Genomic DNA, 16,605 nt, shown 5'->3' on the forward strand with positions numbered 1-16,605 from the left:
GAAAGAAGGAAAAAAAGTGGACAATACAGGCAGCTATCTCTGGAGGAACTTGTACCCAGACAATTATTAAAAACAGTTCACCTGTGAACAATTGCTTTAAGTAACTTCTGACAAGATAACTGAGCAAAGCTTAAATACCATTAATCCGCATGATGTAATCAAGAAATCATTTCCTACCTTTTAGAGAACAGGACTCTAATCTATTTAAAYGATTTCATAAGGTTTCAGTAACAGCTGGCATGTCTACTTTTAAGCCTTTTTATATATCCATTTCCAAATCAGTGAAAACATACTCATTACCAAAATCCAGATCATATGCAACATTTTTTCCATATGCTACTGGATATAAAGCAGCAGTATACACCCTTTCTTATTTTTGTTTCACTTAAAGAGAGGTCAATGCTTTAATCTTTGAAGATAAACATAACTTCAGGAATTCATAGCAGCAGGAATGTGTGGCCTCATTAGACCATTTATATTACTTTTCTTTAAAACGTTTTTACATCATCTATTTTAAAAGTGACAGCAAAGGCATTCAGAGCCTGTATTTCAGCCATCCTTATCACCAGAGATAGCTGAAATACCTCTGCATTCCTCATAGCATCTAATAGCACTTTTTTTGTTTACTGCATCTCTCACTTGCTTTAAAAGTCTTCTTTTAAGAACTGATTTCCTCACCATGTTTACTTCATGAAGTCATTCATAACTCTGYAGAGAGTAAAAATGCTATTTGATAAGTTAACAGTCAGTTCATACTGGCTCAAATGACTGCACAAAGAGGAACAGTGAAATGTCAGGACCACGATCTTCAAAAACAAAAAGTGAACAAAAGCCCTCTTCAAGTCAATCAATGCTGAAAATAACTCAAGACTTCTGGCAGCCTCAGCCCTGTACAGAATGTAAATCCAGTCCGTATCTCATAAAATGCTTCTCAGCATGCAATATGCATAATCCCTTTAAGTAACAATTAAAGAGTTAAACAATGCAAGCTGTCCCATTGGCACAGCAAAGATGTGCTCTACTGTGGATTAGGACAGTCCATTAGAAGATGAACTCAGCTTTCAGACAAGCGCCTGCAAGGGCTGAACACAGTCCAGAAAGGATAAAGACAGTTACTGAGACTCAGGTGTGGAGGAAAAAGAGGCAGCTACTCTGTGCAAGACCACGCACGGAGAACCCTGGAAGAGAGTTCCACGTTGCTATAGTTTCAGAGACCATGAATACTAGAAGAAAATACTTTAAAGATTCCGGATTAGAGAAATAAATCTGTAGATTGCAAAGAAAAAGGAGGAAGAAAAACCATGGAGAGAAACAAAACACTGTCACTGATGTAAAAAACAATTCAACATAGGTATGTGACTGGCAAGAATAAAAATACTCTTACGGAACTTATCTTCATGTACTGACTTTATATACTAATGAATTAGCAACCAGAGGTTTGATATGCTACAGATGCACTTTTAATTACAGTGTCATTGTGAACAACTGACTCAAGAACACTGCAAATTATCAAATATTCTAACCACCTAGTATAAAAGCAAAACTTATTATGAAAGTTACTCTTGCTTTTTATGGCTAAAATACTATAGAGTAATGCAGGTACTTTGAGTAATCACTCTTTAAATAGCTCTGAAGTAGTAACAATTAACCTCTCTGCAGCAGACTGCTCACAATTTTAACATTGGAAATATGACTGACTGTTCAAAACCTGACTATACAAAACACAGTCCCCACTTTGAACCCTCCAGCTGCCTCTGTCTCCAGTGCAGACATCTGAAAGACACCAGCGCTATCCCAGAACACAACTGCACCTTATCTGGTTCCAAATGTAGGTGCAGATGGAGCTGTGACAACACGATGCCTTTATATCTAATAATTCTGCTGCCACATAGAAACATTGAGCCTTGTCACAGTCAAGGTTTGTCATCCATAAAACCCATCCTCGTTACCTTGGGAGCTGACGACGGGAGAGAGAGGCTGTAGTTGAGCTCATCGCTGCAGGCGCTGCCACGCAGCGCTATCATGGACACCTGGAAGGTGCTGTCGTTGTCTGGCGAGTACTGCGAGTCGAAGGTGGACTCGTCTGCTAGGTCTGCCTCGCTGGAGTCCACCTAACAACAACAGCGATTTAATCAGCTGGGATCTCTCTTACCTCCACACCACATAAGCCCTGAACACGTGCACCTCAGCCGCTGCATACTGACTGACACTTCGCTTCTTTTCCTTTTTTTTTTAATCTCCCCAGGCTTTACAATGGAATTTTATATGCACTGCACGGTACGCAAAATTTCTGCCTCTAGTTGCAATTCATGTTACTCCAACTTTAGAGGTTGCAAGGAATATGTGAAATAAAGTTGGAGTCTGAACTTAAATGTATTTTAGAGTTGACACAGGCTAATGCCTATTATTAGAAGTATGAGGTGTTAGGAAAATTCTGCTGTACTCCCTGTGCTCAATATTTGTTTTTGTTTCGGGATTTTTTTTCTTTTTTTCTTTTCTTTTACAAAAATTAATGATGGAACAATATAAAGCTTCACTTAAATGACACATTTCAGGAATGTTCCCCACCCACCCTACTTCACAGGTTTGGTTGCTTTTAAAAGCACACAAAAAATAATCCTCTGGAAAGTGCAATACTTTCCAAAACATTTATAAGAAACATTTATGACATACATGGTTTTATACTTTCATTTCCAAAATGTTCAATAACAAGCAGATTAATATGGACTGTTCTCCTATCTTACAAAAAGAAATGAAATTTTAAAAAGTGCTGCAGACATAGACAGTATTCTTCAATCTTTTTTCTTCTCTTTCCTCAAATTAAATAATTTTTTTTCAAGATTTCCATCTTTTCAAGTACTAGAGCAAAATTCAATCCTAAAACAACTTCACAGAGCTTCACATACCATACTTTGATTCTATTTTCATCCCCTCTGGTAGAGTTCAAGAAAGCAATGCATGCTAATATAAAACAGCTCAGTGATCTCAGAATCATGACTGTACTGAAAACTCTTGGGAAGAAACTAAGAGCACCCAGTCAATAAACTGCAGAGATGATATCTAACTGCTGTGTTGTTTAGGCTTTATGGTTAATCATGTTGTGAAATTATCATGGCAGATTCACAACAGCAATAATCTCCAGTGACACCAGAAAATATATTCTTTTCTGGAGGGTACAAATGATCCTTTTTTGTTTGTTTGTCTCAACCCCAAAGAACAAGCATCTAATTCACACTACTCCTTTGAGGTAATTTACTCCCAGTCTATCCTCTGGAAAATATATATTTGCACAATCCTAAAAAAGGATTGTGCAAAAAGAGGAAAGAACCTTAGAATTTGAGCGTAGGTTTATCAATGAAAATTAATTCCTTGTGAGTCCACCCTACAAGCCCATCCTCAGCTGTGTAATTGCTCATTCAGTTTCATGTTTTGCCCATTAAGTCAGAGAGTCAGTTTTGACAACTTCAACCATATTGTTACCTGCCATGCATTTTCACTATTCTTCAGCATTACTTTAAAACAGGTTTATATAAGTTACACACAGAAGTCAATTTTTTATGTCCTTAAGGTTTATTTGACCTCTTCCATGTATTTTTAATTAAAGTATATTTCTGATAACCTGGTTTCTTCATATTTCTTCTCAATGAGTGGAAGAAGTCAAATTCTGTTATTTTGAAATAATTAGTAGTCTAACTATTGCATCAATACACCAAACTGAGGAAGAGAACACAGGCAGTCTTCTTTAAAAGCACATTGTTAAAAACAGCTTGTCATTTGCAAATATGTCAAAAGATAACAAACACACTGGAATCAGTAATTCAGAGATTTTTCCGTGAGGAAGGATCCATTTAACTATTTTTCTTGTTTGGTTTGGATTTTTGGGKTTTTTTTTTAATATATTAAATTCTATTGTTTAGTAGAATCTGCTTCCCTACTCATGCCCCAACAAATGCAGACATAATAAAATCCATGTCAGGCCCAGATCAGTATGAATAACCAGGAAAAAATAAACACAATTTGGGGTTTGGGGGTTTTGGGTTGTTCTTTTGTAGAGTCCTCTTTCCTTTGACTTTTTTATCTGAATTATTACTGGAAACTTCTGAGCTATATATAGCACTAAATACTCAGTTAAGTTGTATTCTTTGTACAAGTGAACACCCTTTAATCGTGCAAATCTCATAATCACTGATTGATGCCAAAGTCTAAAGAATACTATTAGGATGAAGTGTTGGCAACTTTTGAAGACAGACAGCATTCCTCATAAGGCTGGTTTACATGCAAAAAGAGAGTTCCAAAAACTTTTCAGGGTATCTGGGAAAGCAGAAAGAGGTATGTTATGAAATACAGGTGAAGAGATTTATTTATAAAGTAAGTGCATGAACATTACACAAGGCGAGATTTTCAAAGGGATGCTCAATGGATGCAAGCAGAAGTGGGTGGCCATGCTCTTTTGAAAATCTCAGCAAAATATTTCCTTGTTTTCCAGCAACTAAAATATCACAGGCCACATCCACAGCTCATGCAAACGAACAAAATCTCCAGATGCCTGTTTCCACCGTGTGGGGAACCATCCCAGCTATGGTGGAGGAATAGTGCATTGACAGTTAACGCTAAAAAGTAAGCATGAACAGCGACAAAGCAACCCTTTTTCATTACAAAATGCAAGGACTTAACGAAATCTTTGGTAAGTTGGGCCACTAACCAGAGCCAGCTCAGCACGGAAGAGGGCTGCATCAGCTGGGCCCTCCTCCTCAAGTGACTGGGCAGTGCAGAAAAAGCAATCTTCCTTAGCAGAGACATAGCCCTCTTCTGGTGACAGCTGCAGAGAGAACGAAGCTCTGAGTTGGATGAGTGGCCAGGACAGAGGACATGCAGAGTGCGTTATGTGAGGGAGTTCAGAGAGGCAAATGAATACCAAATGCAGCAAAGAATCCATCTCAGTCACAGCTACAGTGCTGGGTAAGTAAACAAACTTTGGTTTTGTGTTTTTTCTTTTTTTTTTAATTTACCTGAATTGATTCAGCTTCACAATGTTGTTTTATATGCACAAGTAATGAAAAACATGTATGCAGCTATATCACAGTACCCACAGCTTATTCTAAATTCATTTTAGATTTCTGTTCTTATCATTAAACATTTTCTAAAAATGCCCTTAAAGCTTCGACTAGGAACACAGCCCAACAGTAGAGGCATCGCTAGCCACAAAGTAATCATGTTAACAGGTAGGAAGACTGCATCCACTGCCTGCATTAAGACTGTAACTGCTGGGTGGAGCTGCCACAAAAGACTAAAACATACTTATCACTGAAAACCGGTATCTTTTCCCCACATAATCTGATTTTAGGTACATTTGTCCAGTATTTCAGAAAAAAACAGGGTTACTCAAAATGTTTAATTAATCAGCAAGCCTAATACGTGAAACGTTGAAGTCCAAATACTGAAGCTTTATGTGATGCTGGGAACAGCAATGGAACAACCACACAAGCCCTCTTTTGAGCTGACGTTTTCTTAAGCATAAAAATGTTGATTTTCAAGACATGTTAGTGCACAACATACAGTCTCCACTACAAAAAATAATTTTGCAAAGCAAGCTAAAAAAAATGCCCTCTTACAGTGAAAAGGAAAGAAAAGTTTCTAGTAACTTAAAACCCACCCATTCCTTCCCACCCCCCACACAGAAAACCACTAAGAACCAAAATTTGAAATCTGCATCCAGAGGGACTGGAAGATGAACATTTCATAAGAGGCAAAAGCAAATCCAAAACACAGCATTCGGGCTTCCAAAAACAGTGAGCCAAATCTTCTTTGCTCATATAAACCGGTGCCATTCCACTGATTTAAATGTAACATGCTAGGACCTCCAGTCCACACTTTGACTTTACTCTGGATAATTCAGGATAACAGTCAAAAGGATTGCACTGGGGTTTTTTAATCTGTTTCTCTGAGATGTCAGTGAGGAAATGAACATAGTTCAGGAAGCCCTGGGCTCTTTCTTTAACTGTATCCCTATGTAACCTTGAATTAGCTGTTTTCCATCCTGGGAAATCCTCTACATTCTCCTTTATTTGTAAATTATGGCACTTAATATATTAAAAGGTATGTGAACACTTAAATATTGTGCAAATGAGGACTCTTAGCTGTCCTGAACACAGAGAGTGAACTACTAAAAGATAACGGCAGGGATGCATAACTGCACAGCACCCTTGCGGACACACTATCTAGGTAATCCTGCTACTACCGGACCTTCTACTTCGAACTCCTTGCTATCCCTGAGTCATCATACAAAGCAAATCTTTAAGTTACTGAGCTCCCTTTGAAAACTGGCTAGTTATTTTTGCCCCTGGATGGCTAAAGAAAGACAGTTCTACACCTTCATTTTTCTAATTGTTAGAGATCATCTTCTGAAATCAAGCCCAACATTATTTATGGACATATCAAAATAACAGGTAGGCCCATAGTGTCTGAGCTGAAGGCTACTTAGCATTTTTCTAATATAAAATGTGCAGTCTGAATACAAAAACTGCCTATGTGCTACACCTACAGCAGAGCAGACTTTGCAAAGCAGACTTTGCAAATTCCAGACAAACAACATAAAATTGACTTCATGCCACCATCTTACACATTTGAAGATTTTGTGAAGGTTACAAAATTATGCCTGGCAGCCTGTAGCCCTGAAAGACTGTGTTGGTTGCAAGATGCTTTGCTGCTTCCTCAGCTACAATCCCTGATCCAGAAGGCAAGCATGCTAGGTCCTGGAATCACTACAGCATTCATATGCTACACAGGCCCCTGCTATATGCAAGGAGGTACAGCAATCTGGTTAAGATAGTTTTCTGGATGCTTTGAGTCATCCARCTACACCCCAAAGCATGCAAAGTGTACGTGGAAGTCAGAACCACTATATACCGGCTTAAAAGATATGAAAAGTACCCATCTAACTCCCAAATCCTTACAGGCAGTGGTTTGGCAACTCCTATTTTAACTGTTCCTGCCGGGGCTCCTTTCAGTGCCTGCACTGCTTCTTCCAGGCTGCCGTTTTCCAAGTTGGTATCATTGACAAACATGAGCCGATCTCCAGGAAGAAGTCTGCCATCCTGCTCAGCCACACCACCAGGAACTAAGGACCGGATTACAATTACAGTGTTTGCTGGGTCCACGGGATCCTAATCAGATGAAAGAAGAAAAGCATTCCATTTTATTTATTCTTTTACATCTTGAGAGGGTAATTTCTATGCATTAACTTTTAAGAATCGAAACCAGATCCTGCTCCAGACGAACCCTCAGCAGGTGCTTACCCTCCTGTCCATACAGTTAGGCTTGCCCCTATTTTCAGTTCTTAAATGTGAAAATTATTACTAGGCAATGCTCCATCTCCAGTATAAAATTCTGCTAAACTACAAAGTGCACTTTTTACTGTAATAAATAATTACACACCAGAAATTGAAATATTTCTGCTGTAGTGAAAACTTCACAGACTTAAGCCTCCCTTGGACTCAGCTGTCGGAACAAAGGGCTTATTTTCAAGAGCTGTTTTGTACTTCATGGCACCAGATCTCACTCAGCTGAGAAAGCACTTTATAAGAGAAAAGTCCTTGTGCATGCAAGACAGATAGCAGAATACCAGTACAGCACTCTTCAATCAACAAGACACAACAAAGAGAAGTTTGCTTTTAAAAAGAAAACTGCTTTATAGTCCCCACTCTCCAATACATTGATTTTGATAAACATGCTACCATCAAATACTTAAGAACAGGAACACATAGTTCTGTTGTAGCAGTTATCACAGGTGAATACCTTTGCATAATTCTTACAGAATTATATTCATAAGGAACATAAATACACGTTAATGCTACCAACACATTTAATTCACTTGTGTGCACGCATATTAAAAAAAAAAAAAGGAAATATAACACAGTATCAGCTTTACTGATACCAAAAAGAAGAGAAAAGCAAACATTTACAAATTAGCATGCAACTGTAACAAGTTTCCATGCCAAGATGTACAACTGAAAAGAGGCATACCATAAAATCAGCATCCAAAAATACAGGAATAAGAGACTGCTCAAAACTAATCTGAGAGAAAGTGGGAGAGGGAAGGAGGGAGACTAAGAAGCTCCTTGACAGCTCATGGCAATTAATGCAATAAGGAAACTGCCATAGAGCAATAAAACAATTTACAAGTTGAACCACAACCAGAATTGCTGAAGACATTACTTGGGACTGAACACTGTTTCCTCACTATTTTACCAACAAGTATTTACATGGTCATTTGAAATGACTGCATGACATATTCTTTAGAAAAAATCACCTCTGTAGTGTACATGATAGTTCTTTCCTAGGGTAAAGAGCAATATGAACAGGTCTGCCACTGTATAAAAATTGAGGAATGCATATCAATATGAACATAGTCCACAACTTTAGTCACTATTCATTGAAAATTAATTAAAAATTCAACAGAAATAGCAAAGCACAAATATAGAATGCATATGTACTGTAAATCTAGTTTATTGTTCGCAATCCCAGATGAAAGAATAAACTTCATTGACAAACTGAAAGGCTTTAACCACATTGCAGAGGAAAGAATACTGAACAAATAAATCACAAACATGAAATCCCAAATAGAGATAGTAAGTTTCAGAAAGATTCCTATAACTGTAGGATATAATCAATCTAATTTAATAATTTAAGGCACTTCTCACAACTCTTCATTATTATCATCCATAAATGAAATGCAGTAACTGGCCATACGGGCAATCCTAGTTTGTTTCAACACTTAATAAGACATAGAAGGTTCAGGTTGAAAAACATGCCTTACTTTGTGATGACATGGACTGGAAATACTCAGGCTCAGCTGTGGTGTCTCAATTCAGGGCACCAAAAGTAACACATTAAACTGTAATCACTGCTGCATAGAACAGATATTTGACTACGCCTCTAATCTTCAGATTTTGTGCTCATTACTAAACCTCCCTGCTTTGCATATACCTTTATCAGTTTGCAAACGCAAAATATCACTAGGGAACAGAGTAATTCTAAGTAGTGCCCTGTGGGCATAATTTCCATCTGCAAGCGAACTCCGGATGCAAATAGCAACCTGCTTTTAAGGACAAGATCCAATGGAGAACTGGGTAACTAACACTGCTGCGGCACCAGCAATGGAGCAGAAGCCTATACGGACCACGGGAAGAAATTATTTGACTTTGGAAAAAATACTTACTGAAACAATAGGAAACAGAGAACAACCTCCACTCTACTTTCTCGCTAAAATTCAGGTGCCTGTCTTGAATGAAGGAGTGTTTGCTCTTGGACCTTGACACCCAGGCAGCAGACAGGTACTGAGCTGCCCTAGCATCTGGACACACCAAGAACCACAGACTCAGAAGCCAGGAGTTTTGAAGTCAAATGCAAAATGAACTGGAGCATTTAGGCATGTCCCGGTTAGACAGCAGCTAAGCGAGGGATTTTGGAATTGCAATAGTAAATCCTGCTTTAATCACCTAAGTCCTTTATTGGATCTAGTTCTAAGCACCCAACTGCAGGTGCAAAATATATGGCTAGATGCCCGAATATACTAAGTTGTGTGCATCATTCACTGCCCCTGGGGCACCAGAAGATGAGGTTTCTGAAGATCTAGTATACTACTGATTATTTTTCTGAATTAATATGATAGAAGCTATAGTCTTAATACAGTAAGAGGAATAAGTAACACAGCTAATGGAGTGCCTGCTAACAGTGACATCCACATAGTTTTATTATATTGTCTAGCTTACATTAACATTTACAATTAAAAAACATATTTAGATCACATAATGAGATTCAAACAAGGCAAAGTATTGTGTTCTCTGCTCAGAGGAAGGAATATCGAAGTTACCTGGTAGTCTAATATGCTAAATCCAAGTCCCATACTCCCTTTCTCCAGCAAAATGTGCTGTACTTCTGTTTCCCACATCGCCAAGGAAGAGCTTTGCACCTCTTCCATATTCTGATCCTCATCAGTGATTTCCAAAACTCTTCCCTCTGTGTCCGAGGAGCCAATGAATCCCAGTTCTACATGAGCCTGGAAAAAACAGAGAATATCCACCAACTGCATATATGCAAACGTTCATGAATTAGCAGAGACTAAACTCTGTTCACCAAAAAAAGATAAAAAACTAAGTGATGTTTCCCTGAACACAGAGAAAGTGTAAGCACTCAGTATAGTTAACAAACATGTCTGACATATCTAACATAGAAATCATGTATCTTTGTAACAAAAGACCTATGCTGTAAATATATTAAAGCACTCATTGGCAAGAACATTTACAAAATGGAATTTCTGTCAAACTAATCACTTTAGAAAACACTCATTAATATTTTTATCTAAATACAAAGGCAATACCTGTTACTAAATGGAACATTAAAAAAAAGGCCTTGATCTAAACATACTAYTACTGACAGGAGTCAAAACATTTAAAAAAAGAAAACACACAAACACACATGCACATATACACAGGCATATATGTTTTACTATTCCCTTTGTTTCATAAAAAGCCTAACAACAATGAGCCAAATTTTGTGCCTTGCCCAGAACTGAAATTCATTGTGACTCTTTTCATAAAAATACCCTTTCTACATGTTCAGCACACCAGGTTGCCCAGAGCTTTGAAGCTATGAATGACAAAAATGTGTATGCCAGAGAGTGTACACTGAGATCTACAGAAAAGAAAACCAGAAAGCTAAGTTCAAAATCAGATTTAATATATTCAGACTCTAAAAAACACATAGTTCAATTTGCTATACCAACACAGCCCACCTGCAGAACAGACGTTAGGTACTTGGGCAGATATTCTTGGATTCCAGATTTTTTTTTTTTTGCCCGGGGCTTACCAGTATCTATAGCTTCTGGTTGTCTTAAATTGGGGTCACTGAATATAACTTGTCTTTTTCTATTTATTTGATTCCAAATCCCCAAATACTAAAAGGTCCTTCTAAATCTTCTATATTAACTTTGTATGTTTTGCTCAAGGAAACATTTCTTTTCTTAATAATTTTAAAACAAAATACCTTTTCTGTGAGCTGAACCTCAGAGAGACTTAGACTGTCCAATACTTCTGGGTGACTGATAGGGGAAGCTACCGGACGGCAGCACACCATTGTCACCTTAATAGGCAGTTCTTTCAAGATATTGACCACATCCTTGTGATTTTCTCCAAGCAAGGAGATCTCATTTACCTCAAGAAACAAAGAATAAACAATGTTTAGCAGAAGTATAATGAAAAATAATAAAAAAGTTTAAAAAATACTATCAACAGAAAATGTCAACGATTCTGCTGGATTTTTTTTAGTAGAATTGACACCTAAACAAGTTTCGAGATGAATGGATAAATCCCATAAACTGCCCACCTCAACCTTACAAAAACCATGAACACTGGCACTTCTTAGGCAAGAACCCCCATGTTTACAATACAGAAGATATGAATACGAAAGAGAGTGGAATAAAATAAGGAACATTAGCACATTCATGTGGAAATTGGCATATTAAGCATGAAAACAGATGGATCGTTTTGATTTCCTGTATTCGTGGGAAGGAAATTCACATTTTAATTCCAAGAAAATGGTTTAGAAAAGAGTTGTTTACTCCTGTCATGGGGTAGTGATATTTCTATTAAGTCTTAACTCTTTTGTTGAGTATACTTTTTTGGTCACCTTGAATTATATCTCTGAAAAATCAGCTATTAGCTGAGAGATGCATGTCATATTTATTTACATAAATAAATATGCATAAGAATGCATATGAAGTGATTGCTCAAACACTTCTCGTTAGTGCTGATATGCAATAAGATAAGCTACATTCCCAAGTCAGAACCTGTGAAAAGCAAGTCATTTCACAAGAATCTTACTGAAGGCAGACTAAGATAAAGTCCAAATTTTTTCTTACTTCCAGCAGCTCATCTCCACTAAACAGCATACCACTTCGTCCAACTGGCCCCTCTGGTAAGATAGATCTGATGAAATGATGTCCCACTGTAGCTTCAAGGCTTATCCCTAACCCGCTGCTTTCACTAAATTTGTTAACTACAACCACCTAGAAGAAGATAAAGATAAAGTTACTTTTGATATATTTAAAGCCATATTTGTTACTTTCCACTTCAATTCACATACAATGAAGTGAATATTTCAGAAGTGAGGAACTAGAAATATGGTCGTGTGTAATGCAACGTTTCAGGTTGCAAAAAACATTCAAAGGTATTAGTTTGGGTTCTATATTTTGTAACAACACTAAGGGAAGTAACAACAGCAGCCAAAATAAATCAACCAGTTTTAACTTCCCAGTAAGATGAAAAGCACTGAGAGGAAAATACAAATACTGCATAAAAATTGAGATGTACAGGCCATATTCAGTGAAAGTTATGCAATCACAAAATAGTAAGACTATTCTGGAAAGAAAACTACTGCTACGGATTCACAGTATTGTTCACAAAGAAACCAAAATACACATTTGGAGTAACGTGCCTATATTGCCCCATGTGTGAGGATAAAAGGCCAGCAAGATAGATCTACTTTTTTACCTTTCTTTTTGTGGTGCTTCAGATTCTGAGGCAAGAACAACCAAAAAGTCCTGCAGTGCAGAAACTGAAACAAAATATCATCCAATATGATCTCTGTAAAATGGGGAAGAGGCTATGTGCACTCAAATTTGAATTTGTGCAAAAATGCTTGGATCAAGGGACAGTCAGGTAAAAACTGTAACTTTCGTCACAATAAATGCATTATTTCAGCATATGCAAGCGGAAACTGTATGTGACAAACACATACATAACAGAACAACTTTTGTAGAGAATAGAGTTTGGGGCATAGAATTTTGAAATAAAGTCCTAAACTCAGACATTGGGTTTTTTAGTTGTGGTTACAGTAGTGTCCTACATGTTATTCAGATGACTACATCAAGTGACAAATTCATTCAGTATATAGGATGGGTAGGAGGTTTCAGACACTAGCTTGAAATTCTAGCCAATCAAGTGAGTCTTGATGTTCATCTCAAAAATTTATTTTTCCCTAATACACATATACCCCCCAGGCAGGTACTAAACCTGCAAAACAGCTATCAGTCCTCAAAGGCATATCAACCCTTGAAGCCTGTGATTATTTTTCCAGAGTCACTGAAGAAAAATATATATCTGTATTCAAAATTTATAACTGAAATAAAATCATCTCAGCAGATTAAGGAACATATGAATGCATTGTATATATAAAGACACAAACACAATGTATACTATACATATCTATAGGTAACCAATGTAATAGACAGATGGATCAGAGGCATTTAACAACAGTAATCAAAGTTTACTCACCACTATCTCATAACTTGAACCCATAATTCTCTGCCATTTAGTCTTCAGAGCTACTTCTTCTGCAGTAGTTAACTGAAAATCTAAAAGTTATGTCTGAAATTACTATGATGCAAACTAAACATTCTTGTCTATTCTTATCACTGGTAAAGTAAGTGGGTCATGCAGAACTTCAGAACCATTCCATGACATCAGCACTCTCCCAGGTGTCTGTAAAAACTTGACAAGTTTTGCCTCACCAAATTTAGATTAACAGGAAGAAAAACTTTCAAAAAGATGAGGTAATGACATTTTGTCCCCCTTCAGCTCATAAGTTCCACCTGCACTTGCGGACAATACTAGATTCAGCATACTAATTTGCAACAAATAACACCAACAAATTATGTTGTTTGTTTGTTTTGCTGCCAATATTCCTCACCCCTCAGGYTGCACTTCAAGTGCCGAGGAGGGGCAGGGACCCCAGCTCTCACACACCGCCGGGTGTCGAGAGCCGCAGGCTGCCCACGTGGCTCTGTTCTAACACCGAACCTGTGCTGGGCATAAGCCATGGCCAAAACTTCTGCTCAGCTCTTACATCTTCAATACCGTTTCCTACTTTATGCCTCCCAGCTGGCCTGTTAAGGGCTGGTAGTCAAATAGCACTAAATTAACCTCCAGCCCCCAAAACTAACTATATTTTTTTCAAAGGACAAGTTTTTAAACTAGCCTCAGTATTTAATAACTTTATTGAAACCTTACTAAGAGAATGGGCACAAAACAAATGAAAAATTTACRTGCCCCAGGCATCTGTTAAATCAGGCTGATGTGGGCTGCTCAGACTGATTTGGTGGGCTAGCTGAAATACCAATAGCCATGACACTGCATACTGTTCCTTTCGGACAGACCCTGCATACATGTGGACAAACCTTTACAGAAAGTGTCCAAGTGGGGAAAAAAAAAATCAAACAAACTGTTCTCAAAACTGTGAGAATGACTRTAAAAGATTTTTTTGAAACTGTAGGCCCTAGAGGGCAGTGAGAGAATGCAAGTCCCAGCTCTCTTTTTTTTCCATTAGATTCACATCCACACACACGTACAAAGAGAAATAATTCTAACAGTCGAAGACTAGCAATGAAATGCTTATTGGAAGAGAAGCCGAGAAGAAAAGGAATGATGCTGTGAGAAATACAATGACAGACAAGAAATCAAACTGCAGCAACTCTTAACTTGATCGGAAGTTTATCTACAAGCTCAAACTACAGAGAAATTGTCTTCTGCTCATTTTTCTCCTCATTCAAACAGCTTAGATTCTACAATAGGAAACAAAAAGCAGTATTTGGATGGAATACCTAATAAACACAGCAGATTTAACAGAAACCTAATTATTTAAGTTAGAAGGGCTGTGCTGCTCACACAGGAAATACCAAAGTAAACTCTTCAAATCTGAATGCTCATTGCAGGCAAAGGCTAGGATCTTCATACAAACATAAACAGGTAAGTTCCCAACTCACACTGATTTCAGTTAGAAATGAAAGTGGCTAATAGCCCTATAAAGTGTTTTAAACCTAGTCATTGCTCTGAAATTTTATTAAAAATAAAGCCAGCTGCTTAGATGCTGTGTGGCATTCAAATGTGATGGTACTTTCCCAAAATCAGAATACCTGACAGTGTCTAGAGGAAAGCTTTTAAAGAGAAATTCTTCAGCTTTCTAGAATAATGGAAGTAGAAGTTATGAAAAGATACACAGAAGAGATGTATGTTACAGAACTCATATGGGTGATGTTTTTCAGCTCCCCTCTAGCTCCAGAAGCAAGAAAATGTTATGACACACATCAAGTGCTCTATAGATTTGGAAAATGCATCACCAGATAGGACTTCCGAAACATAGCACTGTGCCTGAGAGTTTAAGAAATAAAGGAAATACCTGTTGGAAAATAAGAATTTCTGTCAAGAAAATAAGAAGGACCATAACAGTAGTCACAAGCAACCAAATTTCAAGCACTATCGGAGAACACAGACTGAAATGAATGAAGACTTGGGAATTTGTCAAAGGGAAGTTTACCACGAGAGGTAAAAGTCCTGGAGCTGTAGCCAGATAGCGGCAGGGAGCCAGGAAGACAAGGTATGGTGGTGGCCCAGGTAACAGAGGCAGCAGTTTGCGCAGCAGTGTTTGAGCTCTGACTAGAACTTGAGGATCTTGTTGGAAGTTGTGGGCTTTCTGAGGACCCCCGAGGAACTAGCAGGTGATTGCTGTGAACASGAAAGGGGAAGCTAGGCAAGGACAACTGCAGGAGACCTTGACTTCTCCTGGGAGAAGCTCTAGCTAGGAGTGGCTGCTGCTAATGAGCTCTCTTGGTTGCCCCTGACCAGAGGGAGTTGGGGCCTTTGATCCCAGTGGCCCTTGATTGGGCGGTCAAGCACCCTCTTAGGCAGTGCTAGGGAGAGGCCTATATAAAAGCCAGGCCTAGAGCGCAGCTCCCAGAGCGCAGCGAACAGAGGCAGCAGTTTGCGCAGAAGGGCGCGTGAAGGGACCTTTGTTTCTGTTCCCTGTGGTGTACATTTCCTCAAGTATGGTTGTGACACACCGCACAGCGCGTTTCCCAGCGGCTGTTGGAGTTGCTGTGYCAGAGGCTGGGACCCAGACCGACCCTCTGACAGCAGATGCAGCCCTGCAGGTCTCAGGCTGCAGGGAGTGCTTGGGGCCTCTCCGGGAGGCCTGGGCTGGCAGCCAGCTCTCCTGCAGGAGGTGTGCTGCTGTTGGTGAGTTGTGTCGTCAGGTAAGGGAGTTACGGGAGGAGGTCAGTAGGCTGCGCAGCATCCGGGAAGCGGAGCAAGAGATAGACAGRGTATTCTCGGAGACTGTGCAGCTTCGGGAGTCCCAACCCCCCACAGCAGTGGAGTTGCCAGAGGGCTCTGTGCCGTGTGAAACGGTACATCATAACATCGTAGAAGAAGGCTGGAAACTGGTCACTGCTCGTGGGAGGAGAAAGGCTCCTACTCCTCCTGAAGACCTGAAGCTGAAGAACAGGBTYAGTGCCCTCCAGGATGAGGAGGAGATGGGCATGGCTGCCAGGGAAGTACCTGGGACAACAGACCCTGTGCCCTGYCGGAACACCCGGAAAAAGCGGCGGATGATTGTTGTGGGGGACTCCCTGCTGCAGGGGACAGAGGCATCTATCTGCCGACCTGACCTCTTGTCTAGAGAGGTTTGTGGCCTGCCGGGGGCTCGTGTGAGAGATGTCATGCAAAGACTGCCAAGGCTTGTCCACGCTTCGGACTATTACCCACTGCTGCTCTT

At 39.1% G+C, this 16,605-nt stretch overlaps 1 protein-coding gene across 1 annotated transcript in view; it reads right to left on the minus strand.

Moving 5' to 3' along the window:
* The window catches only part of MPDZ (multiple PDZ domain crumbs cell polarity complex component), a 64,245-nt gene extending 50,022 nt beyond the window's left edge, over positions 1 to 14,223 (minus strand). Inside the window, exons 1-8 of the mRNA XM_026083600.1 lie at positions 14,173 to 14,223; positions 13,332 to 13,403; positions 11,918 to 12,064; positions 11,044 to 11,211; positions 9,872 to 10,057; positions 6,954 to 7,163; positions 4,703 to 4,819; positions 1,950 to 2,111 (exon numbers count right to left, since the gene is read on the minus strand). Of these exons, the coding sequence (XP_025939385.1) occupies positions 1,950 to 2,111; positions 4,703 to 4,819; positions 6,954 to 7,163; positions 9,872 to 10,057; positions 11,044 to 11,211; positions 11,918 to 12,064; positions 13,332 to 13,403; positions 14,173 to 14,223 (1,113 nt within the window). The remainder of the gene's footprint in view (positions 1 to 1,949; positions 2,112 to 4,702; positions 4,820 to 6,953; positions 7,164 to 9,871; positions 10,058 to 11,043; positions 11,212 to 11,917; positions 12,065 to 13,331; positions 13,404 to 14,172) is intronic.
* Between the last annotated feature and the right edge of the window lie 2,382 nt (positions 14,224 to 16,605).

This window comes from Apteryx rowi, unplaced genomic scaffold (assembly GCF_003343035.1).
Source record: "Apteryx rowi isolate R43461 unplaced genomic scaffold, aptRow1 scaffold_61, whole genome shotgun sequence".
Classification (NCBI taxonomy): Eukaryota; Metazoa; Chordata; class Aves; order Apterygiformes; family Apterygidae; genus Apteryx; species Apteryx rowi.